We start from the raw sequence: 23,083 nt of genomic DNA, 5'->3' as shown, positions 1-23,083 counted from the left end.
TTGCACTATACAATGTGCGACAGAAGAGGAATTAACTCGGGCAATTATGATAGGAAATTGTATTTCACTGGTTTCTAAAATGGAAAATATTTTATTACAAGATTTAAAAATTCATTATCCTACATTTACATGCGTTTACAACGACACGATTCTCTCCCAGCTTTTAGACGTAGTATGGAGAGAGTACATCGACATTATGTATATATATGTACAGTATAATAATATTACACACCCGAAATCAGTATGGAAATCAGTTTTCAAGATGCGGTATAACGGTACAAGTTTCTTTCACCGAAACACTAACCACTGGATCTCATGTCAATACTGCGATTGAAAAATTCCAACTTCTGATTATGAAAATTAGTTGATGGAATGTAATTATAGTTTACATTTACATGCATGGAATAAAGTCTTTCCCGTATCTAACGTTATTATCGACATGCCTTTAAATCTCCGCCAACGACAATTAGGAATGCTCAATTCTTATATTGATTACTACGATAAAAGTCTAATAAAATATTTTGCAAAATATAAATCACTAATGTAATAATATGTATAAATATTTACATATATACGTAACTTGTATAATCTCACATCACGTTATAAATAATATAATGATAAACTCAAGTATGTATATGTCGTGTATGTGTAATTTAATACATATATAATATAGTAATATAACATTATTTCTCTCTTACATAGTTTGTTTTTTTTTGCCAAAATTCCTTTACCACTAGCCATATACACAATATGTATGTATAATGTTTATTGACAGGTAACTCGACCCACTTTCTTCGATTCATCGTACATCATTTTGAAAAGGAACAGACTCCAGAACGATTATTTCAATCTCAAAGATGCTTTAAATAACGTTTCCTGTTTGCTTTCTTCCTGCCAACAGTCTCCATTAATTCCTCTTCGCCTATTCATAAAATCAACGATGACTTTTTTTTTTCTCTTTGCTGACAGAATTTAAGCTAACTTAAATAATATCTGTATCTAGTCCTTTTTTCTTCCTGTAATGGTATTCTGATTGGTAACCGGGAGGGTGGTTATGGTTGCGAACTCCGGTGGGCATGAACCTTTCGGCGATGACTGCACATTTGCCGCGACAACCACGGTGTTGTTCGGCGCACCGATAATGGGATCGATTCAATACTTCAGAGCGCGATGTCAGATTATACACATATCCTTCATAGACCAATTGTGGGCGGCCTCGTGCGGATAGTCTGTAAGTTACTGGTTCCACAACTGCAAATGTTATATATATATATGTATATATTTATATATATCATACTTTCAGTACCTCAGATATATTGTTGTAAACATCGTTCTCTATAATTTTCAATTTCAGCAAAGCTACCCTCTTCCAGTCTCAAACTCTGAATAATGCATTGTTTCAGTCAGGGGTTACAATCTTATATGCAATTGGCTTACCGGCTTAATCTTAACTTACAAGTACAGGACAGTGAAAAATTTCAAGAAGCTAATGTCAAGGCTGGTAGTCGTTGAGCAGTCTAAGTAAATCTACGACAAATCTGTTAGTAAGTGAATTCGTTGTTGAATATTGATGACAATTAATTAAAAAGTAGGTATTATTATCAACACAAGAAAATTGTTAAAATGATGTAGTGAAAACTGAATTGCGAATTCTGGGAATAAGCTACAATTACACCTGCTGTAATACTGGGATGGTAAAAAAAAAAAAAATTATCCAAATTACGATTTTGCAGAAATAGAATGTTCTGAAATTCGCAGCGATTTACTACCAACCCTGTAGCGTGTACTTATAGCGTGCGTTGACGGAGTTTAAAAGATAACAAAACTTTTGTCGAGAAAAAAAATATGATACCGCAAGTCGATTAATAATAATATAAAGTATATGATTTACAATACCATTAGTAATCAGTCGGATTTTATAAAAAGTACCATTTGGACTTGAATACACTGGCGATCTTTGATTCGTGATACTTCCCATAGTATAAATGATAAGTAGTAAGATATTGTAGCTGCATAGGAACTGTTCTTTTGCACATTGGCAGCGCCCTAGACAAATTGCTGACAAATGGTAACCAAGTGTTACATATTCGAGGCAATTGGTAAACAATACGAAACGTTAGCTTCGATTTTCTTGCCGGAGGAGAAAAAATAGCAAGAATATTCGGATATTCGTCTATTATGATTGTGCGTTCCATTGATTCTTAATATTAAGTTATCTTCCGAAATGCAACGAGCTTTGCATTTCCCTTTATAGTTGTCTTGGCACCTCCAATAGGTTCTAATTCCAGGACCTCTGTTAATACTGTAGGCTGCATGGTAGACAAACCCATTCAAGTGAAGCCGTCGCAGTGCTCTACCATTTTGTTCTACAAAAAATTAATACGTCGTGTATTAATTAAGGCTCTATTATTGGACAAAACGATCAACATTCTTTTCAATTTACCAGATGTGCCAAATTTTTTTTTCCTTTTTCAAACGCGTCGGATGAAGGTAAGTGTACAATAGCTTTCTCTTCACTTGTATTCATTGAGCTGTAGGGTAAGATTCAATTCCCAACTTGGAAAATGATTACTGTCTTCACAGAAAAACTATAGCTTACAAACCCGGGCGCGACAAACGAGTTTTGAGTGATAAAACAGTCTCGTATGATGCATACACATAGCTTTATTTGTAAGTATTAGCTCTTCAAATGTATATATATATATATATATATATACATATATATATATATGTATATATTTATATGCCAACTCATAAGGTACATGTGTATATGATTGTGTACGATAGTCACTCAGGTAATGCCACGTAGTAGAATCAAAACCCGTAGGTTTTGTATACACAGCTAGATTTTACAATGGTTGATATACTTATAAGTATAAACCGCGTTCAGTAATTCCCTAATATCTGAGAGTATGAACCATTTTTCCAGCCTTGCTATGTTTTTCGATGGTTTTAAGATGAGAATCGTGTGGCGGAACTGTCGGCTGAGACACTACGGCACAACCATGTTTTGTGTAACACCTCGCTTGACATTTACCAAGCGACGAACGGTATATACATTTCCAATAAGTTTTGACACCCGCCCTGGAATGTACCGTGTAGATGTGACCTTCGTGAACCAGCTGAAGATTACCTCTGGAACTCCGTATAAACGACAAGAGGCCTGAGAACACCAATATACTAGTATCATTGTCTCACTCACCTTTTACTTGAAATGTACGCGCCAGGCACTTCTTTCAATGCATTTCACTATAAAAATTTGAATAATCGTCAGATGTTTCATACCTGATCTATCATTCTTTCAGTTATACGTTTACCAGAAGAAATTTTGCACCGTATTCACAAACAAATTACATTGAAATATGTTTTCCAATTGCCTGATGTCGATTTGAAATGTTGCTGTGATGCCTTTGTCCATCATGTTTCAGAACATTAATATTACTTTTCAACACTTATTTCGAATAACATGACATGCATAATTTTGCGAATTCTTCAGAGATTTTTGAAAGAGAAAAGGAGCAGATACTGTCTCACTGAATATGCTGAACGTTAGCAATATTTGTCAAACAGTATTTCGTGGGTGTCTAGTCGATTCTAAGAGTGGTTATAAATGAAATAACCAATTTTCCAGACTAGAAGCAAATCTTGCTTTTGGATATATCAGATCACGAGCTTCAAGATTCTCTCAATGCAAAACAGGTTTACGGTTACTGCATTGATTATTGGAAACTCTTATTGTTGGATTTATAGAGCCTGCGGTAATAGGAATATCACAAAAAAAGCTGCGAAATGGCACGGCGTAAAAATAATTGGCCAATTTATGCCAATTATTAGGGTTTGCAAGATTTACGGAAAGCATACTTTTCCAAGTATGATAAATAAGTATCATACATTTCGTCTAAAGATTGCCAGTGTACCTAAGGACCAACTATACCGCGGTTCCTTCATGAAAGCAGGTGTTTATGCAATGAATGAGATTACATGAGCTCTCAACAATCTGCTTGAATATGATTTTGAATATGAAATGATGTAGTGATCCTTGATACAGTTTGTTCAACCCTACATATGATTGGATCAGGATTAAAGGTACTCCACATTTACAATTTTACTAGATCTGTTACTTAACCGGATAACGAATACCTCAGATAGTAAACATCAAATGGATGTCAATTGTGAACTTTACTATCATTTATCCCAAGTCACTCTATCAGGAGTTCACATTAGCTATATTTTAGTATTGTTTAAAATACACAATGCAAGAACGTAGACTAGATGTTGAAATATTTGAAAGATATATTTGCTCGATGGTAGTATTTTTTGGTATCTTTAGAAGAGAAATTAATTATGTCATAAATTGAGTGTAATCGTAATGTAATCAACAGCAATTCATTTAAGTAGGGGTACGGTCAATTAAGTATATCTTCAAAATATTTCAATAACAAATACTGGGGTAACATGTTTCAGCAAACTTACCTTGGACGCCTTCTCCTCCTTGTGAACATGCCGAAGGCATTGGACTATTCATGGATGGTTGATCAGTTAGCTCACCACCACCTCCGTCGAGAAAACCTTAAAATGCCAATAATCAGTAAACACAATGGCTAAAAATAATATCAGCAGTTTTATTATGAATGATTAAGACAGCTTAATAAGAAACAGTTCAAATTCAATTAACAATTTCTTTTTAAATTCCGGGTTAGCTGGTAACAGTTAAAAAAAATTTTCCTTCATAATCACCTTTCTCTGCGTCATTTTGAGAGTTTAAAAACTGCTCCAACGGTTGGTCTAGAAAATATGGCTCGTCTGTTACGTCGAAATCCTCTGGTTCAGACTTTGCTTTAATACTGTGCGGACTCTCTTTTAAATATTCCATTTCTTTCAAAGCTGGAGGTGAGGTTCTGTTTCGTTTGGGGGTCAAGGAACGAGACCTCGTTGATTCTCGTAGCCTTTTTACAGGCCTATTTCCATCTAAAGTTTCCGAACACGTTTCACCGGTATTGGGATTAGAACAAGTAGCCACATCAAAGTCTACTTCTTCGATTAGTTCGGAAGGAGGAAGAGGCGTGTCGCTCTCTATCGGTGAATCCTGAAGAATATTGTTAGTCATTAACTATTCAGGGTGTTGACTTTGATTTTAATAATAAATGCATCAACAGTCTTGATAAACTTTGGTAAATTTTTTATAAAAAAAAAAAAAAAAAAAACAAAAAAGACCTTTAACGATTGCTTGAAAAAGAATTTACTGTTGTCATTTTGTTCAATCGATAGAATTCATTTTACAGTAACATAGGCGCCAAGCTTCGGCATTGTTCCAGACTTGGATAACATTTAATCAAATAAAATAGACTTACACTGTGGCTATTCTGGTCGCCGGCTAAACCTTTTATCTTCAGTGCTTCTGCGATTTTTAAGAACGAGGCTAGCTCGTTATGACTAACGTTTACTTCACCTTTGTACATAAATTTCAACAGCGCCTCTACTTGCGAGTAGCCCATGTCCTTTAAGACAACGACGGGATGAGTGCATGGGTTTGCCTAAATGCAATCAGAAGACTTAAGGAATCTCGAAATTTGGAGAATGTTTATAATTATCGAACGACATGCAGATTTCACAAATTGTTTTGTTTGTTTTTTTCCCTAACTGACAAGGATTTTTACCTTGAATATTTCTTTGAAGTACGGGCTGCAAACCGATAAAACAAGCTTGTGAGCTTGCAGGAGTTTTCCTTCAACGGCCAGCGTTACATCAACTAATTCATGATCGCTGAGATGTGAGAGGAAACCACAAGTTAAATTAGAGGTGAAATTATTCCATTTCAAAGAATAATCTGAATTGTCCATGTTCTTTCGATTCTTGGCCATATCTCGAGCTGAACAAAATTCACAGGTTGTTTATTGTTAAAGGAGTGTCTACAGAATCAGCGAAAGCTGTCAAGTTTACAGGTCAAGGGAATTAAGTAATAACAAACAAGGGCCATAAACGAATTTAACGCATCACAGGGAGTGAAATTGCGAACCGAGGATGTAATACGTATTACATTACGTATAATAATATCTGTTGTGTCGTGCAACGACGTATGTAGATCAGTGAAATATCACACCTGTGAGGGTATTCTGACTGTTGGAGCGATAGAAACACGTTGATAAGAAGATTACATTCGCTCCGATATTATTCCGCCCAAGGCATTTGTCTCTACCAAATGTTTACGGTAACTATTTCATAGTCGGGGGGGAAAAAAAATCGCCTGCCTGCCTCACCATCAGAATTTACCGTCGAGTAGTTGTCGTCATCATGACTGTACCGCGACCGCAAGCGAAACAAGATGATAATAGGAAAATAAAATGGCGACGATCTAGTTTGTTTTGTAACGATGTAGTACGAGACGGGCTAGTACTTAAAACGACGCCTCTGCCTGTCGGGATTTTTTTCTCCCCTCCAGATCGATAAGCTCTCGAAATAAACGTGTCATTGTAATTTGTATCCCTTGAGTTGGGAGTTTCCCTTCTCTAATCGGTATTCTTCTATCCGTCTATCGTCGCAATCACCGTAATGGATCTAGGCACGATCTCGGTGCAGGCCGTCGTACGTAAATACAACGAGTCATGTGTTCACGTGAATACACTGAACGTAAAACACACGACACACGCCTACCGAGTACCCATACATACCTATGCAGGTACGAAGATAGCACGCATGCGGCATATGCACTCTATACCCATGCATACATATGGATATGAGCGTGGAAATGCGATGCAGCGCCGTAAGATGGGTGTTTTGTTGTTTTTTAAATGTTTAATTTACGTCCTTCGGGGGCTCGGGCTGCATAGTTCGTGGAGTTGTTGTACACCGCCTAAAAACACAAATAAATGGACGCGAGTTTGTCGCTGATATTTGCACGATACTGCGAGACTGTTGGACCAGGAGAAGCTGTACGAAATACGAATGATAGTTAAATTATCAGGGAAAATGTATATGTCAATATTTACAAGTGAATGTATTACGAGACGTCTGATAATATAGAATGAATTACAAAGTTTATACTTTTTCGGAATTTAACTCGTAATTCATGAGTTGTTCAATGATAAAACATCTCCACAACCAGGACAACGCACCCAACTTAAATACCTGCAATCATCATCAACGTCAGGTATAAAAACCAGTCGTTAAACCACTTCTACCGAAAGAAAAACCTTTGAGTAAACAAAGAACATGATTCAGCTTCGGAATTCACTTTCAACTGTTCGATACAGTCAAGTCTCGGGGACATGCGAGATGCTTGACTTTGTCAATGAAAGTTATGTTCAATTCAATTCACGAAGTCTGATACCAATATCTGTGAGCTTTGTCCTTAGCTCCGTTAGTTGACAACATCTATCCTAATGAAATTTTCTGAAAATGGATGTCTCTTTCTTTCAGCGCAATGTCTGGCGAACAGTTTTCGCTAGTATGGAACAGCTTCCCAACAAATTTGTCTTCGGGTTTATATACCTTGCTTAACGACGAACAGCTTGTCGATGTAACACTCGCGGCGGAAGGTCAAATTTTACAAGCACATAAGCTGATTTTGTCAGTATGCAGCACTTACTTCAAGGAACTCTTCAAGGTTTGATTCTGATAGTCGAGAGTCGCTTGTTTCATTTCTAATGGAAATAACATTTAATTGCTCAATCTTTGCGGACTAAGAATTGTTAATACCTTGTTGCAGATGAATTCTTGCAAACATCCGATAGTTATTCTCAAAGATGTTAATTACCGTGATTTGTCTGCTCTTCTGCATTTCATGTATCAAGGTGAAGTTCGTGTCAAACAGGAAGATCTTGCCAGCTTTTTAAAAGTAGCTGAAACCTTGCAAATCAAAGGTCTCACTAAAGACAAGAGTGAGGTGATAATTTAGCCAACTATTTTTTTAGACTCCTAAACAATATTGAGAAAAAAATTAACTGAAAGAAAGTACCAGTCTCATAATGGTTCGTTTCAAATAGCTGTATGATTCGTGTGGCCAAATTTAGTGCAAAAAAAAATGAAGAGCGTTTATTGCAAAAAAACGCCTGTGTCCGTTAGGCTAGCTCTTAAGAGTTCTCTTCAATGTGTGAATGTAAAAAATAGTTCCAAATTTGAAATGTAAAAAAAGAAACGGCTGTTTACTGCACTACCCATGTCATTATTCTCTGTGAAATAAGTATAAAAAAAATTCTATTCCATTAGTTGAAACTATACTCAAATCATTGTTCACATATAGAAAGATAACTCAGTTACCGACAACAACGTTCCAACGCCTGGAGAGAATCATCAAGAACAATCTAGGGAACTAGAGAGTATTCTTGAAGCAGTATCGAACTTGGAAAGAAAGTCTCTTAACGATGAAACATTTGTGGCAACTCTACAGGAAGAAATTGCACCCATCCCTGAAACTAGTGAAACATTGAATTCGTCACAAGACCCGGTATCTCCTCCACCGATGAAATCTGTATATGATAAAGCTTCTGACCAACGAAGAATCACCCAGCCTGATAGTATTGTACGTGACATATTGAATAGAACATCTGAAGACTTTCAACAAATGGAAGAGAATGTCACAGACGAGCCATTAGACTATACCTCAGATATTGCTCGCTTGTCGAAAACGAAAAATGAACCGGTTGATTACACATCTGACATAGACTTCGACCTGGTCTGCAATAAGGAATTTGCTAAGCAGGAGAATTTAGATCGTCAGAACAGTAATCTACATGCACAAAGTAACTTGACAGCAAATAGTAAGTAGCGTAACATGCTCAATAAAAATCAAGTAACCTCGTTACTATTCTATTCAATTTTTCGTGTTGGCAAAGTTTTTTACCAAACTGTTTGCTACATACGTCCTTAAAGCTGAAATATGAAAACGAAAAAAAAATCAATTTCTCTAATTACAGAGTGTTTTGAAAATTCACAACTTCTTACTTATAATCCAAGCAACCAGGATGAACCTCTACGTAAGTTTAACATAGCTTTTGAACTTCTTGAACAATAAAAATGGCTGGACTTTATGCTAGTTTTTATCCCAGCATTCAGCCACTTGGAAGAAACTTTTGGTACGGATTTTTCATTCAATGGAGGTAACTACAGCCGAGGCCGCAAAACAGTGAAGGGCATCCCAGGCAGCAGTTTGCCTTTGGAAACAACACTGCGTGTTGTTTCTGAACTAGGGCCAACCATACGAGTCGAGAGAGGAAAAGTTATTCGCATGTATTCATGTCCGTGGTGCCTGCGTCACTTTACTCGTAAAGAGAATCTCAAATTACACGTTCGCTATATTCACGGACCTCTTGAAAGTCTGACATGTAAACTGTGTGGTAATAAATACAAAAATAGTAACAGTCTTCGCGTACACTCTTATCTCTATCATAATGCAAAGAGAAACAAACATAGTAAACCAGCACATGCTGGTATGTAAAATCAAATTTGTATTAAATATGATAGTTTTTGTAGTACTAGAAAACGCAAGACTAATTTGTTACGTTAAACATGTAGGAGAGCGAATAAAATTGTTATTATTATATGCTTACATACTATCATTTATCCTGAGTACCGTACCATAAGGATGAATAATTTCATTTTCAATTCAATTATAAGTTCTCTGGGCACAAATGGGCCAAAGAAGAATTCTAAGCAAGCAAAGCTCATGAGAATCATTCAACGTCAAGCAAAATATCTTTCTGATAGCGTGTTCTGTTAGATTGTCACAATTTTATCTGTACATTCCATGGAACTGGTAAATCTATGAAACAATTTTTCTTTATTTAACATTAATATTTGGCAATCAAGGCTAAAAATCAGAAACACGGTCTCGTTGAAACGTTCAAGTCTTCGGTCCCCTGTCATTCTATAAACCAATGCAAATAAACATTTTCAAACTCTTGCAACATACCTGCATTGTATTTTTATGCAACTTTGGGATAGCGAACAATTTTGTTTGTTACAAACAATTCTATGATGGAAACGTGTTTTTTAAAGTGAAATCTCGCGACAAAAATTCTGAAACAATATGAACCCTATTCCTTTATCAGGTTTTTAAAAAACTGAGAAATCTCAGAATGGAATTTGAGTGACGATTAATTACTGTTTGTTTATTCAAAAAAATCAGGATATATCGAGTTTGATTTTTTATTTATTTCATCGCATTCGCGTTTAATGTAGAAAGTCTCATACATGATATTTTGACATGAGTTTGTTGCTGATCTGCATTTTCACGAGCTTGTCAAGCAGAAGCTGTACAAGATACAATTTGAGACTTAATTCCCGTGTGAACGTATCACGAGATGCTTGATGATTTAGGATGAATTTTAAAGACGTTTGTTCTCAACTTCACTCCTAATTCATTACTAATTGTTCTAATGATGTAAAAGCTGTACAACAAGGTATCCAAAGACGGCAAGTAATGTATGAACAGTGATGAGAGTTGAAAAAGCGACCGCTGACTAGAAAGAGATACACAGGCGATAGATAGATAGATAGATAGATGGATAGATAGATATATAGATAGATGGATAGAGTTTATGTATGTATGTATGCATACATACATTATGCTGTATCATTCACAGGGTTAAGTGGTAGTGGCAAACAATAAAAAGAAAGAAGAATGAATATAAGAATAAAAAATAATAATAATTACAGAGAGAGCGTGGCTGGCTTCTAGTTCTGTCTCTGTCTGATGCGTAGTCGTAAACTCGGTAGAAAAATACGGATAGTGACTCGAATCTGCCCGAACCTGTCTCCTTCTAACCACCGGTCACATCAGCATTGAATAAAATCAACCTGATCTGCTATCCATCCAGCCATCAGATCTGTTCAGATCTTTAAAGACAACGGACGTAGCGTCCTAAGGTAAACTACAATTATCACGAACGTTAGGTATCAAAACAAGTCGTTCCACTGATAGGAAATACCTCGAGGAAATAGAGAACACGGCACAACTTAAGAATTTCTCTTTAAACTGTTGAATCGAGTCAGAGTTGCGTGGTGTGTGACAACCATTGACTTTGTCAAGGAATATTAGGTTCGTCAGTTGCATTCGGAAAGCTCGAAAACTACATCTGCGAGCCTTACCCTCAGCTTCATTAGGTGTAGACATCAATCCTAATGATATTTTTTTGAACATGCATGTATTTTTCTTTCAGCACAATGTCTGGCGAACAATTTTCGCTAGTATGGAACAGCTTTCCAGCAAATTTGTCTTCAGGTTTATACACTTTGCTTAGTGATGAACAGCTTGTCGATGTAACACTTGCAGCCGAAGGACAAATGTTACGAGCCCATAAGCTGATTTTATCGCTATGTAGCACTTACTTCAAGGAACTTTTCAAGGTTCGATCTTGATTGTTACAATTTTGCTGTCTCATCTTGAATGCAAATAACATTTATTCAATTGTTACTCGTTGCAGATGAATTCCTGCAAGCATCCGATAGTTATACTCAAAGACGTTAACTACCGTGATTTGTCTGCTTTGCTGCATTTCATATACCAAGGTGAAGTTCATGTCAGACAAGAAGACCTTGGAAACTTTTTAAAAGTAGCCGAAACACTGCAAATCAAAGGTCTCACTAAGGATAAGAGTGAGGTGACAATCTGACCAACCATTTTTTCAGACTCCTAAATAATATGACTATAAAAATTAATGGACACAATAAAATTATCAGCCTTGCCCTATTTTTTTCTAATACTTTTACGATTTGGGTGTAGAAATTTAATGAAGACTAACTGAAGAGCGCTCATTGGAATAAAAAAAAACACTGGTCCATCAGCCGAGATCTTAAATCTCTCTTCATTGCCTCAATGTTGCAATATACGATAGCAGATAAGCATAATGAATTAGTAAACATGGAATTCACAAAACCAATCAATTTTACCTCATCACCTCTATTCGATTAATTCAAGCTATACTTCAATCTTCAACAGGAAGATGGTAACTCAGTCACCATCAATAACATCTCACGATCAGAGCTTGGAGAGAATCTTCGGGAACAATCTAGGGAATTGGAGAGTATGCTTGAGACAGTACGAAAGTCTGAAAGAAATTCCCTTGACCATGAGAAGTCTATGATAACAGCACGGGAAGGTGTCTCACCTGTTGCTGAAGCCAGAGAAATGACAAGTTTGTCACAAGACACAATATCTCCTGCATCGACAAAATCTGTGCACAATAAATTTTCTGATCAAGAAAGAAACATCGAACCTGACAGTATTATATGTGATATATTAAGTACAAAAGATGATGATCTTAATCGAATGGAAAACAATGCTTCAGATGAGCAATTACACCATACCTCCGAAGTTGCTGACCTGTTAAGAACGAAAGACGAGTTCGTTGATTACACATCGGATATCGGCTGCAACATTGTCTGCAAGAGAGAATATGATAGCCAAGAGAATTTAGATGACGGGAATAGCAATCTACGTGCACAAGATAACTTGGCGGCAAATGGTGAGTTACGTTTCTATCGTTTTATTCAATTTTGTATCCACCCTTCTCCCTACGTTTTGACCAAACTATGCTAAACGAGTTCTTGAAGATAAAGTACAAACCAAGAAAATTTCGTTCTGTGATTGCAGAGTGTTTTAATTCTCTTGATCAACAAAGATAGAAAGATTTCATGCTGGTTTTTGTTTCAGCGTTCAGCCAACTGGAAGAAGCTTTTAGTGCCGATTTTTCAACCACTGGAGGCGACTTTAGTCAAGGGCGACAAACAATGGGTGCCCCAGGTAGCAGTGTACCTCTGGAAACGATACTGCGCGTTGTGTCCGAATTAGAGCCAACGATACGAGCAGTGAGAGGAAAAGTTATTTGCATGTACTCTTGTCCATGGTGTATGCGTCACTTTAGTCAGCGAGGCAATCTCAAAATACATGTTCGCTACGTTCATGGACCTCTTGAAAGTCTGACGTGTAAACTTTGTGGTAATACATACAAAAACAGCAACAGTCTTCGTGTACACTCTTATGTCCATCGTAACGCAAAGAGAAATAAACAGTAAATCAACACATGTCACAACTGGTATGTAAATCAAATTTGTATTAACCACTATAGTTTTTGTAGTAATAAAAAACACGAGATATGTTTTCTACATGAAACATGTAGGAAAGTGAAAAAATTGCTATTTTATATTTACTATCATTCATCCTGAGTACCGAAATGTAGGAATGAGTCATTTCATTTGTATTTTAGACATAATTTCAATAAAGACAATAGCCAAAGGGGACTTCAGCAGCAAGTATTCAATCTTACGAGTAAAGAGGCTGTCTTTTTAATTCTTCATTTCAAAATTTCCTGAATATTCTAGGAGTTTCCAGGCTATTTCAAAGTTTTCAGGGTACTTATAACAAAATTTCTAAATAGATTTTCACAACTAGATGTATACGTACGTGGCTTTCCGTGCCAACTTGGCAAGACTTTCAAAGTTGAAATTTTTGATCTGACTGCAACTTGGCTATCTTTTTACATTCTATGAAAAAAGATTCTTCATTTTTTCAAATTTTTATTCGTCACAGTTTTTGAGTAAAATTTTTTTGAAAAATTCATATTTTCTAAGATCCCTCATTTTCCTATTGCTTAAATCTTTGCTTTGACCACACGGATTTACCAAAACAAGGTGGTGAAATTGTTTGGGAGAAAATCAACTTTCTAGGTAACATATGTTGGAAGTGCGCTGGGTTCGTCTCTACACTTGATTCTTAATTAGAAATTTGTAAATTGAATTTTCGGGATGTATGTCCCTTTTGAAAAATGCGAAAAGGATCTCGAAAATGTTTGCTTCAAAAGCGAAACTTTCAAGGCCCGTACGATTGTTGAACTATGACCTCTTCATATTTATTTTGAATTTTGAAAACTTCGCACAATGTGATGTTTTTTACAATTCATAAGGTTTTGATATGTAATTTATTCTGCAATGGTTTTTAACTTTAGTTACACCGTGTATAATACCGTGTAAACAGTAAATATTGTATAAGGATTTTCCATACCATGTCACCAGACTTTGTTACTCGTCACTCAGAATTGTTTTAGAGTGTATAGTAATACCTTTCTTTAAGAGTAGAGATACCGATTTTCAGTTTTTTATATGCTGTTTGTCTATATTTGTATAATCGTCAAAAAATGGATGAAATGAAAAAAAATCGAAATTTCAACCGCAGATATTCATTTCATTCAAATAAAATTATAAACAATTTATTGAAACGCAGTGGGGATATCAAACGTAACGGAGTACAACGGTTTCTCGGGCTAATAGACACCCTGGTAACTGTAATCCTTCAACATCCTAAGACGTGTTTATAACTTTTATCAAAAAACTTATAAACTTATGCAATGAATACATAAATAAACGAGTTTCAGACAACGGGAATTGACTTATCTTACACCACATCCTTTGTAGATAAATACTAAACCACGGATATAAAAGCAAGATAATAACGGGGATATACACTTTCGTAGATCCTGGGTAACAAAGTGAGTCGATGCATCAGTAGTCACGCCTTACTTACTATACGTAGTGAAGCTACAATTAGATACCAGATTGGTACGATTGCAATTCAAACAATATTATATTCATAACGTTTTCTAGATGCATTGGACATTGCATTATCATAAGTGACAATGCTCGCACCACTTTAATTGTTATTTATCATTTTTCTTATTATTTTGATAGTTCAAGCGAGTCGTTCGCGATGGGTTATTTCGATCTTGCGAGATTGGGAAATTTCCCAACACAGTATGCAGAGGTGAAAACTGCAGTCACTGTTGACGTTTTGGAAGTTGGTCTCATTCTGGCTTTTGTTATCGTTGGTGTTGCTTTTCTGATCGCCGTGCTTGGATTCAGTATTATAAGAGTATGTATATTTTGCCGATTTACTTAAATTACAACAAATCCGTTTTACAGAGCAAGGCAATTTGAGATGATCTATATATGGTTTATTTCTTATTTCAGTGCTCGGCCGCTGCAGCGAAAATCATATGCAGTATTATTATCGGCTGTCTCTTGATGCGTAAGTCACCATACCATATATTACAATTAGACACATTGTAGTTCAAAATGCCTGATATGCTAGTATATAATTTTATTCATCAGTGGGGAATTTCGGCCAAGAGTGGGAAGTAGGAAGTGTAAAGAGTGCGGTACCGTATCGTGCTGGAAGTCCACACCAAGTAAACGCCAGCATCGGCATAAAATTGGGACTACGTTCGATAAATATCACGCTACGAGGTATGAAGCGAGGGGTTAATCACTTGAACACACCCTGACATCTATTGCAATCATTTGAAATCTTTTGAAAACCTATGATCTTGTAATCTGCTTTACATCAGATTTCAAGAGTGATTGAACTCCTTGTTATGAAATTGTTTTTACGTCTATTAATACACACTATTTTTTAATAAAGTCCAATTTCCTCGAGTATAATTTATATACTCTGTTATTGAGTCTTGGTGATCGGTCAATTATGTAAACGTATTTTTAGTTAACGTTTATATTAAGTAAATATTACTTAAATGTTCAACATCTTGTCTAAGATTAACGGAATTGGTGTGTCCTACAATATTGCACATTTCTAGTAATAGTCTTTTATAATAATTAAGTTCTTCACAGAGGATGTTTGTATTGTCGTAGCTAAAAGTATGTTGTTTATTGATCATATGTTTTGTTAGAGCAGTGTGACGTTCTTGAATCTCATGTACATTGCGTTGATGTTCTTTGATTCTGGTGTTTAGGTGGCGGCCAGTTTGTCCGATATAAACTTGGTTGCAATCATTGCAAGGTATTTTATACACAACATTGGATCGTTTGCCCTTGGGGATCCTGTAACCAAACATAATGTCAAGTTTCTTGGAAAAAATTCAAAAGATTTACAAATAGTCTTTGACACGGGAAAAGATAGGATCCCCAAGGGCAAACGATCCAATGTTGTGTATAAAATACCTTGCAATGATTGCAACCAAGTTTATATCGGACAAACTGGCCGCCACCTAAACACCAGAATCAAAGAACATCAACGCAATGTACATGAGATTCAAGAACGTCACACTGCTCTAACAAAACATATGATCAATAAACAATATACTTTTAGCTACGACAATACAAACATCCTCTGTGAAGAACTTAATTATTATAAAAGACTATTACTAGAAATGTGCAATATTGTAGGACACACCAATTCCGTTAATCTTAGACAAGATGTTGAACATTTAAGTAATATTTACAAACCGCTAATCTTCGCCCACACAACACATATTGTTTAACCTTAACTAGACACATAAAATTATTGTCCCCATAGCACAGTTTTTCTATATAATTTTTTCACATAATATTTTTCTGTTTTTCTGTATAATTGTTTATATTAGGTTCACCTTCACTCTGGATCATATTTGTTTCTCCCATCAGTCGTTATTCACCAGTTGACCCAATCGGTTCAACCAAAAATAATTTTTGTTAGACATGGAGAACATAGTCATAAAGATCCCAGCTCCACTTCTTGACATTGTGCAAACTAATTTTACTGCTAAAAAGACCTTCTTTAAAACCTTTTAATACAATGACATATAGACTGTGAAGAAACATAGTTTTTTAATCTTTTTAATTAACGACTTCCAACTCGTAACTCCTACATGTAAAACAACCAGAAGAGTGACAATGACTACCGTTACTCAAAGAACATTGTCTTCACAAATTGTAAATTATGAATTCGACTGCATCTCAGTCCGCTTACTATATTTTAAAAAAAAAGGTAAATAACACTCTAAGCCTATCTTTTTTCAATTAATCAAAATGTACTCACTGACCAATAATATATAATAGCCCTAAGAGTATTACATCTACAATATTTAATGTCTGATTGTACTTCTATTATAAAAAATTTTTGTTGTTCTTGACAGTTAAATAAATAAATCGTTCTGAGGAGGGGCCATATCCGGGCCGAAACGTTAACTAAAAATACGTTTACATAATTGACCGATCACCAAGATTTAATAACAGAGTATATACCAGGTCGAGAATACCTACTCATCATATAATTTATATAACACCCCTGGTTACGTGCAATATTTTTTCATCTTTTTCCTCTTAGCAAATACCGATAACACGCCATTAGAGGGTGAGATAATCAATTACAACGAGAGATTTTCATGGACTTGGGACCAAGGGAGATTTGGATTTGGCCCTTACGGTAATATGCTTTCTAAAGTACAATAAATTGTTACCTGGGTATGTTGTAACAGGATGTAAAATTCACTAAGCCACCAACTTTGCATCAAGTTACTGAATTTACGAATAACTTTACATTCTAGCTGGTTTGCTTCAACGAAGCTTCCGTGAGGCCCAACGAAAAGGTTTACCTATTCCAATTCTCTCGATCATGGAGTATTTGGTTGTAGACGGAGAGGGATTGAGATACGGTAGATTTTACAGAACGGCTGGGTGGTACACTCATATTCTAATGTGGTAAGGTTTAAAGAATATAAATTTTTCCTGAAACCTTATTGATAATAATGCTGATTCAATTTTATTCCAGGACTGCCTTTGCCACTTGGATTGTTACCAACATATTTCTAGTCAAATCGGGTTGTTACGCAGCCTATTTTCTCGCCTTGACCGGTGCATTGCAGATTTTAGCTTGCATCGTTTGGAGCTCTGTACGCAACCCTTACCCGCTAGTCATCCCATTTGAACATGGTGAAATAACTACATCTTATGGATCGAATTTCTGGATGGCATTAGTGTGTGGTACGTATAAAAAGGACAATACATAATCAAGTTGAGTAAGAAGTGCGCAACTCACTCTTACTCATTTTAATACTTTTACAGGACTCATGTGTTTATTATTTGCGGCTGTAATGTTTGTTATGGATCTTTGGTTTACGGAAGAGTTATCCTCTTTCCTTGGGCTTGATTCCATAGACGACTTTGATGATTGTGTACTCTGTAAGTACATCATGATTCGAACAGCTCAGTGTCCCTAAGGGACGTTTCACTTGGAAAGCTTACATTATTTCTTTTTAAATTAGCGGCCAATGAGGTTGAACTTCTGCGGCAAGAAATAGGCGGAAAAACGAATAACATGGAGATGCAACGTTTAACGATTCAGATGGATGGTCATGACCAAGCATCAACGGTATATAAATTATACTCAAAAATATTTCATTGAATGGGAAAAAATTACTTTCACTTGTTATTATATTTCAGAGGGTTTTAAAGAGACGATCATCAGTTGCGATAGCTCGGAAAAATAGATACAGATTACCGCCACCAGTTCCAATCCGTGAGACTTACGACAATGAGGACCCAATTTATGCAAACACTGCCAATCAGCCAGGGTAAACGGACAAAATTTTACTGTTTGACCAGCCTTTCCAGATATGTCATATAAATTTTTTATAACTTTCTGAATCTATAATTTTAAGTATAAAAATAAGACAAATTGCTATTTTACTATCCTGTATAAATTGAAGTTCGGTAATGAATCTTAATAAATTTCAGGGTTTCAATGCAGGGAGTCACAAACCATAGCCGAGAGATGCTGTATTTACCGTCGATGCAGTGAGAATCAAAGAAAATTTAATGTAGTCGAAGGTGAAGAAGAACTGCCAAGATAATAATCGACGAGTGTTTGCATTAGTTGAAGTTAGTGATGTTAATATGACAAAACATTGAAAAATATCTTTGAATTCTGCAAATTTGGAAAGACTTTGGAATAACTGAGTTTGTAAAATCTGAGTAATACTAACTTTATTACAGTTTACCGAATTTGAGATCATCCTGAAGTTCAGAAATAATGCATCTTTATATTAATGTTTCAAACGAGAATTTCGTAATGACATGCACACGTAAGAGCTTAGATTCTGTTTTTTATACACTTACGATGCTTAAGAATTATAATTAACAGAAAAAAACACAGATAAAATACAAAATTACCCCACATTTTGTACTGAATTTTGCATAGTTGATTTATTGAGTTAATGAATTTACTGTGTTCTGTAATTACATTTTATTATTTTTACAAACGATGTCTGATTGACAGGTAGAATTGAGTGTTAATTTTAAATTGAAAATACAAATATGTTGCGTCATCAATTTTCTGATTCTACTTTATCTTTACTGTCGCTGTAGTCCGATCCACCACGACTCTTTTCGTCCGATTTAGACTCTTTTTCCGATCTTTTATCCTTGCTAGATTTCTTATCGCTCTTTTCCCTCTCACTTTTCTCACTTTTCTCAGATTTATCCACATCACTCTTCTTTCCATTACTGTCTGACTTGTCTTTACTGCGCCGCTCCTTGTCTTTATCTTTGTCTTTGCTCTTCTCAGAGTATTTTGACTTTGACGAACGAGACTTAGACTTGGATCTTGATTTTCTGGACCTAGATTTGGATCTCTTGCTGCGAGACCGAGACCGGCTTCTCCTCCTAGTTGGCGATTTCTTCTTTCGATCTTTGGATCTGCTTCTGGATCTGCGTGACTTGGAAGGAGACCTTCTAGACCTCGATCTGGATCTATGACGCCCTCTGGAACTGCTCCTCCTTCGCGACGGTGACTTCTTCTTACGATCCCTTGATCTGGACCGCTTGGATCTGGAACGCGACCTGCGCCTATGACGAGATCGAGATCGACGATGCCTGGATCTGGACCTTTTCCTAGACCTGGATCGCCTGCTCCTTCCTCGCGACCTGGATCTTGATCTATGTCCACGGGATCCACTGCGACTTCGTTTGTCCTTGGAAAGCATACCAATCATAGGATCTATAGCAGCAGATATTAAATTATGAGCTTCTTTTACCCTGGACATGGCTTCTTCTATCTCCTTCTGTGCTGCCTCGTTGCTCTTAGCTTCAGGCTTGGCAATTGACTGGATAGAGTGATACAATTTTATCGGTTTCTCTGCCAAGAGTTTGCCATTCAACAACAGTGCAGCAATAACAGACGATTGTTCGGACAATTCGACCAAAGCATAGTGATCCGTGTCAGAGTCCCTGGTGCAAATTCTGAGGTATTTTATCTCCACACCGTTGCTGGCAAAAAAGTCCAACAATTGATCCTGTGAGACAGAAGAGTCGAGATTGGCTACCACCAAAGTTCGACGAATCTCTTCGATTCTTCGGCTGTCCAAGTGACCAGGCAAATGCGGGTACAACGGCAGACCATTGGACTCTAGCCTCGGATCGATCGTTGTTATAACATGATTCGGAGGATGTCCTTCTATCGAGTTGACAACATTAGCTGGAAGTTTTGGCTCCGATGGATATAAACCTGGAACAACCGTCCCGTTGTTGGTCAGTTCGAGTGCCCTTTGCTCATCAGGGATATCCCCATTCTGATAGGGTATGACTATGAGCGCACGGTCGATGAATACAGTGTTGGTCATGTGTTGGGCGACGGAGACGCTGCCCTGCTCGTGAAATTTAATATAACATATTCTAGACTGGACAGGAACCGCGACGTCTCTTATCGTCGGATACAACCTGATGTCTTCAATCTTTCCGAGGTAGCCAAACAGAGTTTGCATCTGGTCCTTAGTCGCCTGTGGCGCGATGTTGGTTACTTGGACCACCTTGGTCGAACCCACCGCCATATTCTCGGTAGTAGGTTTTCGTGATCAGCTAGTAATTAACAGTCGTATACCACGGTTATCACGTCAGAATGTTGACGGCTCGGTGCAACCGTGTTGACACAGTCAGAGCTCAATCACTTCAGTCTTACTTTTAGCTAGGATACAAACCATTGCAATTCACGCTTCACTATCGCTTAGTGCACAATGCTTTACAAATTACAACGCCGTTCGGATAGTTTGGAACGAACGGAACTGCGGAACGGACGCGCTCACCAGAGTTCTCTGAACACCGTTTAACCACAAACTACGCACGACGGTCGACGAGCATAGAACTTATATCAGCGAGTTACCCACGGTCCTAATCTAGGGACCTTGGAGTTACCTAGACGAATCAGCGCTGTAACGACCAGTAGCGACATTTTTTGTAAACGCTTGATCAGAGGGCAGCACCGCACTAGAGATGTTCCATTCTGAACATGGATTCTGAATCGATCTTCGGGAGAACCGATCTAATTGGATCTAATCCTTTTGGTGGGGAAAATCTATCTTTTCTATCGATTCTCCAATTAACCTTCGAATTTCGAGAGAATCAATTTTTATAGGCAGGAATCTATTCTTTTACTTACTCTCGGATTGCAGGTTTCGGGTTCCGAGACAACAATAGGATGAAAAATTTTATTAAACCGAGATACGTGAAAATATTCGAGTGCGATAATGCTTAAAACAAAGAATAACGAAAGCAGAGAGTACCCTACCTAAAAAATCCGACATACTTCTGTTGGATTCGACACAGATCCGACACAAAATCCGAAGTTATCCTCCAGGCGAGAGACAAGGATAGAAAATGTGAACGGATCCTATTCGGCTCTGTCGTAAATGAACTCGGTTTGCGGCTTGATGACCAAAATTTTATTTCGGAACATGTCCGGTTTCTATTCCCGCGTCCCGATGAACCTCCCCTACATGAAAAACCCGACAGATCTCTGTCGGATTCGACACAGATCCGTTACCAATGTCGGACACAAGTCGGACACAAAATCTTGTCGGATTTTTTTTGTAGTGTAGACGGTAGACTGTCTTAGGGTTTGGATTTTGGTTATATTTTACCCTTTAATTTTTAGTAGAATCGATTTTCACACGTCCGATTCTATATGCTCTAGGGTCGAAATATAAAGATCGCGCGTTGTTTGGCATGGTACTTTTTTCCACAAAAAACTTATAGTCAGAGATAATACAATTTAAGCTCATGTGACTGACTGTTAGTTATACCTGGTTATACTGCACCCTCAGGTATCAATGTTGCCGCGGCTTTGGCTCACGCTTCGGCCTCGACATCGCAGGGAATAAATCCTTCCAGCCGCAATCGTTGTAAGCTCTAAGCGTTCACCTTTATATTCATGTAGATGACACTGAATAAATGCACATTTTCGAGGGGAAAATCATTCAGAATCACTATATAGTTTGAATACTAAACGATGATCACAATTCAACGATTTATATCAATTAATAACGTTAGCCATGTGAATCCACCTATGGTATCCTAATATACATGCACTCATCGACGCGAATGATCACAGCGCGATACGATTAGATAGCTTTACGTCCCAAAGATTGAACGGAACTACGTGGTTAAATATACTGCACATGATAGTATTCACCGAGACTACATTTTGACGGCATGAACCGACTGTAGAGAAAATAGAGTTACATAAACAATTTAGAATTTTACCCAAATTTGGGTCACAACGACTGAAAATTGAACACATGTATTTTGTTAACACGAACCCTTTTCGTCGTTCGTTGGTACTGATTCTTTAACGCATTGACCCTACCGTTCAACAAATCATACATAAAACCCTCTATCAGCGATTACTTCGCAACATGTCTTTCACTTCAAACACAACACATACGAATAACACGAACGGTACGCCAAAAGCTGGTCGTTGAGTTGGTGGTAAAATGTCAAGATGGCAGCGCTTCGATCGTTTATCAATTGTTTGTACTACTGGAACAATTGTTTATAAAAGAACATAGGTTAATGCTTGGATTCACACTCACCATTATTTTTCTTCCGGGGGAGAATTTCTATGCAGAATACTTAACCAGCATGTATGCACTCGATATCACACCGTGTCACATATAAATTTAATCGAACTGCGATCGCAGAACTTTCGCGTATTCCGATGTTGCGTTTCGAACTTCAGAACCAGCTAACTTCGGTTTGCTACTCCCGTCATATCAATCGTATAGTTATTGGTTTGCTCTCGAAGTACATATTGACATACACGGATAGTAAACAAACGCTGTTGAGACCTGCCTCACCAGTAATTCTCTTACGCTTGGATACAAATTAAATCGTGTCCATGCGGAGTCAAAGTTTCGAAGCGGTAAACGGAAAACCGAGTTGAACTGAAGCACCGAGCAGTCGTATTCTATTAAATTGAAGAGCCAGCCTCATGAGGGATTTGGAAGTGAAAAAAACTGAATATCGAAGACATCGGATCATAAAGCGATCG

General features: G+C 37.0%; 5 protein-coding genes across 16 annotated transcripts; 3 read left to right on the top strand and 2 right to left on the bottom strand.

The window, feature by feature from the left end:
- Positions 1 to 71: 71 nt before the first annotated feature.
- On the bottom strand, positions 72 to 22,765 carry LOC124211936 (protein tramtrack, beta isoform). 8 transcript variants are annotated; one of them, XM_046611483.2, is made up of 7 exons: positions 10,652 to 10,911; positions 6,669 to 6,850; positions 5,658 to 5,869; positions 5,352 to 5,534; positions 4,738 to 5,086; positions 4,474 to 4,569; positions 72 to 1,251 (listed from the first exon to the last, which is right to left on the bottom strand). In XM_046611483.2, the coding sequence occupies exons 2-7, from the start codon at positions 6,721 to 6,723 to the stop codon at positions 983 to 985; spliced, it is 1,164 nt and encodes a 387-aa protein (XP_046467439.1). In that variant the 5' UTR covers positions 6,724 to 6,850; positions 10,652 to 10,911; the 3' UTR covers positions 72 to 982. The 8 variants fall into 8 exon arrangements, with proteins under 8 accessions (XP_046467439.1, XP_046467438.1, XP_046467445.1 ...); XM_046611482.2 differs by lacking the exon at positions 72 to 1,251 and adding an exon at positions 1,259 to 2,366 and having other exon boundaries at positions 10,652 to 10,926; XM_046611484.2 differs by lacking the exon at positions 72 to 1,251 and adding an exon at positions 2,373 to 3,163 and having other exon boundaries at positions 10,652 to 10,921.
- Positions 6,577 to 9,532, top strand: LOC124211933 (zinc finger and BTB domain-containing protein 44-like). Of its 2 annotated transcripts, XM_046611473.2 has the most exons (6): positions 6,577 to 7,147; positions 7,417 to 7,603; positions 7,706 to 7,882; positions 8,240 to 8,756; positions 8,913 to 8,972; positions 9,045 to 9,532. In XM_046611473.2, exons 2-6 carry the CDS (start codon positions 7,421 to 7,423, stop codon positions 9,431 to 9,433), a joined length of 1,326 nt encoding a protein of 441 aa, XP_046467429.1. In that variant the 5' UTR covers positions 6,577 to 7,147; positions 7,417 to 7,420; the 3' UTR covers positions 9,434 to 9,532. The 2 variants fall into 2 exon arrangements, with proteins under 2 accessions (XP_046467429.1, XP_046467430.1); XM_046611474.2 differs by lacking the exon at positions 7,706 to 7,882.
- On the top strand, positions 10,575 to 14,309 carry LOC124211934 (zinc finger and BTB domain-containing protein 37-like). 2 transcript variants are annotated; one of them, XM_046611476.2, is made up of 5 exons: positions 10,575 to 10,863; positions 11,157 to 11,343; positions 11,421 to 11,597; positions 11,936 to 12,461; positions 12,650 to 14,309. In XM_046611476.2, exons 2-5 carry the CDS (start codon positions 11,161 to 11,163, stop codon positions 13,009 to 13,011), a joined length of 1,248 nt encoding a protein of 415 aa, XP_046467432.1. In that variant the 5' UTR covers positions 10,575 to 10,863; positions 11,157 to 11,160; the 3' UTR covers positions 13,012 to 14,309. The 2 variants fall into 2 exon arrangements, with proteins under 2 accessions (XP_046467432.1, XP_046467433.1); XM_046611477.2 differs by lacking the exon at positions 10,575 to 10,863 and adding an exon at positions 10,905 to 11,035.
- LOC124211935 (dual oxidase maturation factor 1-like) lies at positions 12,892 to 18,678 on the top strand. Of its 3 annotated transcripts, none has more exons than XM_046611479.2 (11): positions 12,892 to 13,031; positions 14,680 to 14,860; positions 14,959 to 15,016; positions 15,100 to 15,234; positions 17,090 to 17,188; positions 17,310 to 17,463; positions 17,534 to 17,745; positions 17,827 to 17,943; positions 18,027 to 18,133; positions 18,205 to 18,335; positions 18,499 to 18,678. In XM_046611479.2, exons 2-11 carry the CDS (start codon positions 14,699 to 14,701, stop codon positions 18,560 to 18,562), a joined length of 1,239 nt encoding a protein of 412 aa, XP_046467435.1. In that variant the 5' UTR covers positions 12,892 to 13,031; positions 14,680 to 14,698; the 3' UTR covers positions 18,563 to 18,678. The 3 variants fall into 3 exon arrangements, with proteins under 3 accessions (XP_046467435.1, XP_046467434.1, XP_046467437.1); XM_046611478.1 differs by lacking the exon at positions 12,892 to 13,031 and adding an exon at positions 14,412 to 14,550; XM_046611481.2 differs by lacking the exon at positions 12,892 to 13,031 and adding an exon at positions 14,456 to 14,480.
- Positions 18,755 to 20,874, bottom strand: Srp54 (splicing regulatory protein 54). Its single transcript, XM_046611472.2, has one exon. It carries the CDS (start codon positions 20,586 to 20,588, stop codon positions 19,089 to 19,091), a length of 1,500 nt encoding a protein of 499 aa, XP_046467428.1. The 5' UTR covers positions 20,589 to 20,874; the 3' UTR covers positions 18,755 to 19,088.
- Positions 22,766 to 23,083: the final 318 nt, after the last annotated feature.

The sequence above is a fragment of the Neodiprion pinetum genome, chromosome 2 (genome assembly GCF_021155775.2).
Source record: "Neodiprion pinetum isolate iyNeoPine1 chromosome 2, iyNeoPine1.2, whole genome shotgun sequence".
Taxonomy (NCBI): Eukaryota; Metazoa; Arthropoda; class Insecta; order Hymenoptera; family Diprionidae; genus Neodiprion; species Neodiprion pinetum.
This window is presented reverse-complemented; position numbering and strand designations above follow the sequence as displayed.

Coding starts and splice junctions, on each gene's coding strand:
- LOC124211934 (XM_046611476.2), top strand. CDS start 11,161: ATGTCTGGCGAACAATTTTCGCTAGTATGGAACAGCTTTCCAGCAAAT. Junction 11,344..11,420: donor ACTTCAAGGAACTTTTCAAG/GTTCGATCTTGA, acceptor TACTCGTTGCAG/ATGAATTCCTGCAAGCATCC. Junction 12,462..12,649: donor AGATAACTTGGCGGCAAATG/GTGAGTTACGTT, acceptor TTTTTGTTTCAG/CGTTCAGCCAACTGGAAGAA.
- Srp54 (XM_046611472.2), bottom strand. CDS start 20,588: ATGGCGGTGGGTTCGACCAAGGTGGTCCAAGTAACCAACATCGCGCCA.
- LOC124211935 (XM_046611479.2), top strand. CDS start 14,699: ATGGGTTATTTCGATCTTGCGAGATTGGGAAATTTCCCAACACAGTAT. Junction 17,189..17,309: donor ATTTGGATTTGGCCCTTACG/GTAATATGCTTT, acceptor TTTACATTCTAG/CTGGTTTGCTTCAACGAAGC. Junction 17,746..17,826: donor CTGGATGGCATTAGTGTGTG/GTACGTATAAAA, acceptor ATACTTTTACAG/GACTCATGTGTTTATTATTT.
- LOC124211933 (XM_046611473.2), top strand. CDS start 7,421: ATGTCTGGCGAACAGTTTTCGCTAGTATGGAACAGCTTCCCAACAAAT. Junction 7,883..8,239: donor TCACTAAAGACAAGAGTGAG/GTGATAATTTAG, acceptor GTTCACATATAG/AAAGATAACTCAGTTACCGA. Junction 8,973..9,044: donor CAACCAGGATGAACCTCTAC/GTAAGTTTAACA, acceptor TTTTTATCCCAG/CATTCAGCCACTTGGAAGAA.
- LOC124211936 (XM_046611482.2), bottom strand. CDS start 6,723: ATGCATGGGTATAGAGTGCATATGCCGCATGCGTGCTATCTTCGTACC. Junction 5,870..6,668: donor CTATCTTCGTACCTGCATAG/GTATGTATGGGT, acceptor AATTTTGTTCAG/CTCGAGATATGGCCAAGAAT. Junction 5,535..5,657: donor ACTTCAAAGAAATATTCAAG/GTAAAAATCCTT, acceptor GATTGCATTTAG/GCAAACCCATGCACTCATCC.